A 9,458-nucleotide genomic window follows, 5' to 3' on the forward strand; every position below is an offset into this window, starting at 1 on the left:
ATCAGTGGGACAAAAATGGAAACAGAACAGAGAAACATTGCCCACATGCTCCCTTCTATAATAGGAGGATGTAGACTTTGGAAACGCTGGGAATCGAACGCTGGTCTCCAGTGTCCAAGGCACATGTTGATGCTAGGGCTGCACAATATATCGTCATCGCAATAGTCACATCACAGGACGTGCAAAGTTAAGGAAGGCAAATTAACTCATAGCCCACAGTAATGCACTGCTGTGTTACGTTCTAAGCTCTTTTCCTACTAACTATAGTACCTGTACTGACTTAGCATCCTGCAACTCACCCTGGCTGCAGCTAAAAACACACTCAATTCCTACTGCGTCAACCATGCAGGTAACCCACTAGGCCACCTTCTTAAACGGGCAAGGTTTGCTAGACCTTAGGGTTTCCGTTGAATTTTACAGGACAATGTCCTGCAATTACAGGACAACAGTGTCCTGCAATTACAGGACATTGTCCTGTAATATTCATCCAAGTCCTTCAAGTTAAAATCTGCAGGACACCGTGTCCTGTAAGTGATCTCCCGATGCAATTAATACATTCACAGCTAACCCTAACCCTATTAAATAAATGATTATTATTCATGTTTTAATGGCTGTGTAGTAGGCTAGGATGGTGAATGAAACATTTCAAATCAGGCTACATTTATTTATCACACTTGATTGAATGCAGGAGGCAGAAAAATATAAGTCTACATGCCTAATTATGTCATTCTTTTTATAGCCTAAGCCTATATCAATTGTTTTTAAGCTCAATAAACACAGATTTAATGTGTCCGGAATTTATCCCACTTAAAAAAAAATCCTAGCCGAAACACTGATAGACCTATTCAAGTCTTTTGGTGAAAATTCCTGTATTTTTTCGCAATAGGCTATATATCACAGAAGAAGAAAAAAATTGCAATGTCAGTTTTTTCCCAATATTGTGCAGCCCTAGTTTACGCCCTCTGCCGCAGGATGACAAAGGCAGCCCAACCGATTCTGCCTCTGTCACCCTGCATTTAAAAATGCCCCCACCTCCCCCTTTAGCAATTAGCATGTACACAAACACAGTCTACATCTTGACACACCCGCACTTGACTTCCACGCCACATTTGAGCCTCCTAGGGCGAAAACTGTTGCCGACGAAGAGGTGAACGTTTTGTGACCCGACCGACCGAGCAAATGAAGAAAAACAGTGAAAAAACAGGTAAGAGCTCAGTTCAGTTTGAGTGTTTGGTTCGTCCTACTTCTTTACTGTAGGTTTCAACACGTCAGAGAGAGTTTAGTGTTAGTGTTGGTTTCACTGGAGAGTTTACAGATGCAGCTGATCCATGACAGGGCCCATTCAGATGAATCAAAGATAAAACACAAACTGAACTACGTATTAAACTAATTGTGACAGGGAAAGCTCAGAGGACATGGACGGTTGGGGGCTCATGAGGAAAACTGACGACTTGCTCTGGCCAAATTTGAACTTCTCACAACCTGGTCTGCCCCAGTCTCCCCTGTGTGTTAGATCTATTTCCAGGTGTGGAGCACCACCTAGTGGATCAGCCGTGACACTACATGCAAATGCCTCAACATCAAACTTCAACACGAAGGGTACATCACAACCTACAGTATTTATAGCATTTGCATTATTTTATTGCATCATGTCCCAAAACATTCCCACCCACTCAGAGCAATCAGACAGGGGGAAAAAAATCACTTTCTAAAACCCAGTTTATTACAATATGTATTATTACTGCATTATGTTCAGGGTTCCTGCATTTTCAAATAAAAAACATACATTTTCCAAACCTTGATTTTGTCTGGGGTTCAATATGATTTAAGCAGATAGACATATTGGCCCTGCTAACTAGGTCATATCACTGTATGAAGATTGTTCTTTACAGCCACAAATATCAGAATATGTGAGATGATTGGCAGGGTTCCTTCCTATACACTTCATATTTTAAAACCTGGTTTTCCAAGCAGACGTTATGTTCTTGACCTAATGTGATTTTGGCGCAGATCCTATGTTCTTGACCTGATGTGATCTTAGGGTAGACGCTATGTTCTTGACTGGATGTGATCTTAGGGTAGACCCTATGTTCTTGATTGGATGTGATCTTGGGGTAGACCCTATGTTCTTGACTGGATGTGATTTTGGTGGAGGGTATTTGATATAATGCATGCCGACAGTGGCTGGCTCATAAGAGCATCCCTCATTCTGACCATCAACACAAACTGTGGACTCAAAGTGGGACCAGAACAACATAACAGCCAGAATTATGTGTTTATCGGACCTGAACCTCAACATGTTCCAGACTTTTTTTTGAATCCCCAAACTATTCAAGACCTGGAAATGATCACATTCATTTCTTAATACTTTTCCAGACCTGTGTAGGAACCATGTACTGTATGTTACATTAGTTTGAATCTAGAGAAACAAACTGAACAAAAAGCTTGCTGTGTTGAGGTTTGCACGACAAACATCCCAACATTTTTTTAACATGTGAAGACAGCTGGTGTTTAAGGCACAGAGTCAGCTGACCAGTTAGTTCAAATACAACCAGCAGACTGACTCAATAGAGGGCCAAAATCACACCCACTTCCAGTTTAGGCATACACACCAAGAGATTTCATCCACCATTAATTTTCCCATAGACATTTAGTAAAATGCTTATAAAAATAGTTTTACTTGGTCAAACCAAGCAATTCAGCTATATTTAGAATGGGGAGAGAGCATAGAACATTTCTCTCGGACAAAAAATAGCAGATTATTATTTCCCCCCCAATGTTGTCGCTTTTCATGTTTTGGTCCAAGTGAAATGTTATATAGTCTCTCCATATTCTACATATAGCTGAAATCGCTTGGTTTGACCAAGTAAAACTATTTTATAAGCATTTTACGAAATGTCTATGGAAAAATAAATAGCAGATTAAGTACCGTATCTTTCTGCGTATGCCTAATCAGGAAGTGGGTGTGACTTGTGCTCTCTCTATACTCACTTCATGTCATACAGTATATTATATTCTGCACATTCCCCCTCAACAATATCTAGCCTGTCACTCAAACTGAAGTCCCGCCCATAAAGACTGAGCGTTGTGAGATCAGACTAGTAGATTCTCACTTTGGAATCAAACTCTTCGTACGTCCCCTTCCAGGCATGCTGTGAAAACCGCTAAACGTTAGTGTGTGTGTTGTTTTCACTCCGTCTGTTGCTTTACGATGTGAAAGGCTAATTTACATTATTTATGTGTTCAAAACTTTTTATTATGTTATTTTTATTCAAAACCCTTGCGCTCTCCTTCTCCCTCTTTCACAGCCTGGAAGAAGTTCACGTCGACCTGGCTCGTCAGCGCTGAATCAGCTCCAGCTAACAGGAAGGGTTTGCACAGGTGCGAGTCGAGCTAGCTACAGCAATAGCACTTGGACAAGGGCGGGCGGAGAAGAAAATCAGAGAGCGGACCAAGGGAGACCGTGAATACGTGTGTTCAGGGTACAACTTTGAGACAGACGGTATATTTCACTTCCTGACATAATATTTCACTTCCTACCTACCCCGCCCCCATACACAGGCTACAATATATTATTACTTAATATTGCACGTTGTAAAAAATCTTGCCCTATACATGTCGCTCTCGGAAATGAGGCAAGCAAAGCAACCTAAAACTAACAATACATATTGTCACTTTTAGGTTGCTTATCTTGACTCAATCCTGAGACCGACTGATAGAGGCTAGGTATTACTGTAGGTTTTTGGTGTTTTAGTGTTTACTGTTTTTAGTGTTTAGTGTTTTAGTGTCACCCACACTGCAATGGAATCTGTGTGGGTGAACTGCACCCTGCACGTCCTGGTTAAATAGAAAACCACAAGTCCAAGTGCGTTGTCGTAGTTAGCTTTTCCAAGATGGCGGACCGCTCATGCATGTGCATAACCGATTCTGTAGCTGGAACTGATTCAGTACCGACTCTCTCTCTCTCTCTCTCTCCCTCCCTCTCAGAGTTTGGACTTGGCCTGGAAGAAGCTCATGATGGCGGCCATGCACTCGTCAGACTGCCAGCGCTCCACCAGCCGCTCCACCTCCGTGTCGTTCACCGCGTGCAGACGCTCTCTGTCCGCCGAGCGGATCAGCTGTTTAGACAGAGCCAGAGACTGGAGAGAGAGAGAGAGGGGGAGAGAGAGAGAGAAGAGGGGGAGAGAGAGAGAGAAGAGGGGGAGAGAGAGACAAAGAGAGAGGGGGAGAGAGAGAGAGAATGGCCCTCATTCATCAAGGGAGCACAGAAAGCGTGTCTGATACCATGATCATGTACTCGTACTCGTTAAACTACTGATACAACAACGGGCGTCCGGGTAGTGTAGCGGTAGATTCCCTGCCTACCAACATGAAGGTTGCAGGTTCGCGCCCCCATGTTACCGCCGGCTTGGTCGGGCGTCCATACAGGCACGATTGGCTGTGTCTGCGGGTGGGAACCCGGATTGAGGGTATAGGTCCTGGTCTCGCTGCACTAGCGCCTCCTCTGGTCGGTCGGGGCACCTGTTCGGGTCGGAAGGGAACTGGCGGAATAGCGTGATCCTCGCACGTGGTAGGTCCTGCCGGTGAAGCTCCCCGCCGTCAGGTGACAAGAAGCGGCTGGCAACTGTGCATGTGACGGAGGAAGCGTGGTGCTAGTCTACGGCTCTCCCCAGATCGGCAGAGGGGGTGGAGCAGCGACCGGGACAGCAGTGGGAAATTAGCCAAGTACAATTGGGGAGAAAATGGGGGGAATCGGAAAAAAAAACTTTGATACTTCAAAGTATCCTTTCAGGACCTGCTCACCGCCATCCCAGGACGCTGAAGCAGTCTCGTAAAATCATAGCCGATCTCTCTCACACTAGTCTCGACGCCAGACCCATGAGAGTTCTTACGCTGATACACTACGTTACTGCATGCTGCAGAGCTCTCTCTGGGTCTGGGACGCTTCCCCTCAGCCGGCTGGTTATGGGAGGGAACCGTTCACTTGGCCAGTGATATGCCAGTGATGGATTCAGTCCTCCCCAATCAGTAACGACTTTGCGATCAGACACGGGAGGCGCAGCCAATTTGCTCTCTCATCGGTGCTACGACCTGTCATCACTCATTCAATTTCAACCTGCCTTCGAAAACCAGCAGTGGCTGTGAAGTGGCACAGACTCACTTATGTAGTATGTGGAGCGCAGCGATTCAACGTAATATTTGAGTCTGGGGAGAGAGTACTCTCACCCGGACACAAACTCTTTGAAATGCTCCCCGTCTGGAAGAGACTGAGGTCTGTCAAGACCAGAACCTCCCATCACAAGAACAGCTTCTTCCCAACTGCCATCGGCATGATCAACAAGGCCCTAAAGCCCCCTCTACTAAGAACCCCCCCCCCCCCCCCCATACGCCCCAAGCACAGCTGAATGAAGACATGATTTTGTGATTTTGTCTTTTAGATATCTTCTTATCTTCTGAATATTGATATGACCGCTGCATACTGACACTAAGACAAAAGCATTATGTAAACTTGACATATTGTGGCAATAAAAGTGATTGTGATTTAGGGCAATGTGACGTTAACCTGAAAACAGAAGCAGGCTCACAGCATCGCAGAGAAGCTTGGTGTGTGTGTGTGTGTGTGTGTGTGTGTGTGTGTGTGTGTGAGTGAGTGAGTGAGTGAGTGAGTGAGTGAGAGAGAGAGAGAGAGAGAGAGAGAGAGAGTGTGTGTGTGAGGTGAAATCAAAAAGAGGATCTTGATAACATCAGCCATCATTGAGTGCTGCACCAGCTGACCTGATGACAGTAAAGTCCTCTAACTACCGTTAACTATCTGGGCTGCATACTTGATGGGAACCTGGGAGGGAGGAGCTTCCATGGCATGGAATACCTGGGGGGAGGAGCTTCCATGGCATGGAAGAAGTGGGGTAAGGTTAATTTAAGAACTAGCTGGGTACTGGCATCCTCCTTAGTCCAGTGTCACTTGGACTACGCTAGTTAGTTTGTGGTATTATTGGGAGTCTTAACACGGCCCTGAAGCAGAAACTCCAAGTAGCACAAAACAAACAGGTGAGACCCTAGTACTAGGTCTGGGTTACAGCACCATCAGAACGGTTGGTCTGGTGCTGGGCAATGACACAGCAGAGGGATGGAAGTCTTCCCAGAGCCGGTCGGTTCAGGGCCGCAGGAATTAAACGTGCAGCCGCAGCCTGAAGAAGAGAGCACAGAGCTCGCCCCTGTGTGTGGAGTGACCGGTACAGACGTAGTGGAGGTAAACACCAGAGGCGAAGGAGTTGCATAACCGGCAGAAGGGGGAACAGCTAAAGAGACAGTTTCCAGATATTTTCTATGATCATGCAGAGCGTGCAGAGCAACGAAGACAGGCAGATGAGCGTAAAGGGAAACGTAAAGCGAACGAGCCAGCTGACAGGAAGGATAAGCAGCTGAAGTAGCAGAAGCTCAATGTGAGTGCAGGCTGGAGCAGCTCCAGAGTGAGGAGGCAGTGATGCTAATGCAGTGGAGCAACGTAGAGAAGAGCTCCTTCAGGAGTTTCAGGGGGAAACGATGGCACAGAGAGCCACTGAAGACAAGGCTGAGGGCCTAACAGTTGATGGACGAGTGGTGGTGGTGGTGGACATGAAGTTACAGGAGCCTGCACAAGAGTAAGCAGTGGGAGAGCTTCAGAGTCAAGATTAGGAGAGTCATGAGCTGGCAGGAGACAGTCACTGGACAGTCATTCTGACTGTTGGGGCTACAGAGCAGCAGTTGGCGGCCCCCCGCCGATAGAATCAGCGGTGAAGCTGGAGTCAGAGGTCAGGAAGAAGAGTACTGAGCCTGTAGTGACAGAAGCCTTAGTGAAGTCAGGAGCCTGTGTGGTAGCGAGGAATGAGAGTACTAGGCCGACAGGGGCAGAATCACCGGGGACCGTTGTTGAGGAGGCGGAGCGTCTAAAGTAGCTAAGGTTAGAGTGATCATGGCAGAGGAGATGGAGGTGCAGCAGCGGTCAGAGCCTGAGGGTGGCGCTGTAGAGCAAATTCTAGAGGTGGAAGCTCATGGAGAACACAGTGGAGTGTTGGAGGTGGCTATGGATTTGCATTGGGCTGGGCAGTTGCAGTGGGACGGTGAGGAGGACCTGGCCAGTCTGAACTTGAGAGTGATGAATGGGAGAAAGGCTGGTGAGGAGCTGTGCTGAGGGTGACTGTGGTACCGAGTCGCTCACCGGTAGTTCTGTTGATTCGCAGGAAGCGGGAATGGAGATGCAGAGCGTGCGAGACTTGGAGTCAGTCGTCAGTCGGTGTTCGACCCTGAGCTTACAGCACATTAGTGATGGGAAGTTCGTTATTGCGATTGTGGTTGGAGTCGAAACAGCTGAATGTCAGATGAAGTCATGTGATGTTGAAGCGGGTGTGGAGTAATGAGGCTCTCACGGAGGGAACCTGTAGTCACCTCGGGAGTGAGGAGGAATTGGGGTCAAGTGGGAGATCTTGTCACCATGCAGACCGTGCCGAGTGAAATCTAGGTGTGGCCGAGGACGGCATGAGAAGGGCTGCGTCTGGAAAGAGCGCCGCGTTCGATCCGGGGGATCTAGTTTTCGCGGGAAAGAAATAAACTCAACTTCAGTTTTTCACCATTTCTGTGATCAGGATTTTTTGGGGGCGGGTCCAGAGAGGTCTCTCGATGACATCACTGCCCCTCCCCTAACACAATATAAAGGCCGAAGTGCCTCTAACCTGGAAGTTCAACCTAATTTGATGTACTTGTTCAGCATTTTTTATTGTTCAAATTTGGCTGAGTGGTTAATAACACATTTTTCTGTGGTGTGATCAACTCAAAACAGATTTATTTTTGGTTTCATGGGACAAAAAAAAACGTCGGTCAACCCCTAATTAAGTACTCCTATCAGGAAGTACCAAAATGTAAGTAGTGTACTTGTATTGTTTGTGTGTGTGTGCGCGTTGTGTGTGGTGTGTGTGGTGTGTGTGGTGTGTGTGTGTGTGTGTGTGTGTGTGTGTGTGTGTGTGTGTGTGTGTGTGTGTGTGTGTGTGTGTGTGTGTGTGTGTGCATGCGCTCACTTGGCGGGGCAGCTTGGCGTAGGCCTTCAGTCTGGTCCAGACCTCAGACTGGAAGCTGCTATCAGGGAAAACCTCCGTGACCAAACCCTGCTCACACGCCTGCGCCGCCGTTAGCTTCTTATTAAACAACAACATCTCACTGGCCTGAGACACACAGACACACAGACAGAAGCCATGTTGCAAAGTATTCAGATATATACATCGATGTAATGAAGTGGCTCTCTAGCCAGTAGGAAAGCACACCGGTTCTTAGAAGGTTCACAGTGGAACCAACTAAGAACCGGCATCAGCGCCAGGTTCCAGTTGGTGCAAAGGGCTGTGTGTACCTTAGCAAGACCCATTATCCTGGGGAAGGTGAAGGAAGCACAGCCCTCAGGACTCTGACCCAACATGCTGAACGGAGTGTGGAAGGTCGCCTAGAGAGAGAGGGGGAGAGACAGAAAACAACAGAGAGAGAGAGAGAGAGGGAGAGAGAGGGAGAGAGACAGAAAACAACAGAGAGAGAGAGAGGGGGGGGGAGGGAGAGAGACAGAGAACAACAGAGAGGGAGGGAGAGAGAGAGGGAGGGAGAGAGAGAGAGGGAGAGAGACAGAAAACAACAGAGAGAGAGGGAGAGACAGAAAAAAGAGAGGGAGAGAGAAAGAAATATAACAAAGTTAGTGGACGAATGATGAGGTCATGTAGTAATTCTTGCTGCAAACTAGTGTGTGTGTGTGTGTGTGTGTGTGTGTGTGTGTGTGTGTGTGTGTGTGTGTGTGTGTGTGTGTGTGTGCGTGTGTACCCTCTCTGTAGCATAGACCAGGTCGAACAGTCCCAGAATAGTGACTGGTATCCCTACAGCCGGCCCGTTCACCACGGCAACCAGTGGCTTGGGGAAGTCTATGTAGGCCTTCACATACGTCCTGCAGAGAGACAGACAACTTTTATACAGAGTAGGCCTTCACATTAGGGCAGGGGTTCCCAACCTTTTTTGTGCCAAGGACCGGTAGATAGATGGAAAAAAAAAAAGTCGCGGACCGGTTGTCAATTTTAATGGTTTTAGTTACATATATATTTACTCACCAGGTGGCGACAAAGGGTAAATAACAGCCTTTTGTGTAGTACTGTATGTAGCCTACAGTATTTATGTTTTTGTTTCAACTACAAACATAAATTAAAAATGTCAACTTGAAACTATGTTTCAACTACCACACACAGCCTATAATATTATATTATATATTATTATTATAATATTATGTAAAAAAAAAAAAAAAAAAAAAAAAAATGGACCGGGCTCGCGGCCCGGTACCAAATGCGTTGCGGCCCGGTGGTTGGGGACCACTGCATTAGGGGTTTTTATACAGACTAGTCGACTATCAAAACCACTAGTCGACACTGTTCATCCCATAGTCCATCTTCTAGTATAAA

At 46.7% G+C, this 9,458-nt stretch overlaps 1 protein-coding gene across 1 annotated transcript in view; it reads right to left on the minus strand.

Annotated features, from left to right (window-relative positions):
- Positions 1–1,701: 1,701 nt before the first annotated feature.
- Positions 1,702–9,458, minus strand: part of eci2 (enoyl-CoA delta isomerase 2) — a 21,635-nt gene continuing 13,878 nt past the window's right edge. The window contains exons 8-11 of the mRNA XM_083655945.1: positions 8,833–8,953; positions 8,378–8,467; positions 8,052–8,195; positions 1,702–4,139 (exon numbers count right to left, since the gene is read on the minus strand). Of these exons, the coding sequence (XP_083512071.1) occupies positions 3,984–4,139; positions 8,052–8,195; positions 8,378–8,467; positions 8,833–8,953 (511 nt within the window). The 3' untranslated portion in view covers positions 1,702–3,983. The remainder of the gene's footprint in view (positions 4,140–8,051; positions 8,196–8,377; positions 8,468–8,832; positions 8,954–9,458) is intronic.

The sequence above is a fragment of the Poromitra crassiceps genome, assembly GCF_964638095.1.
Source record: "Poromitra crassiceps genome assembly, chromosome: 2".
In the NCBI taxonomy this organism is placed as follows: domain Eukaryota; kingdom Metazoa; phylum Chordata; class Actinopteri; order Beryciformes; family Melamphaidae; genus Poromitra; species Poromitra crassiceps.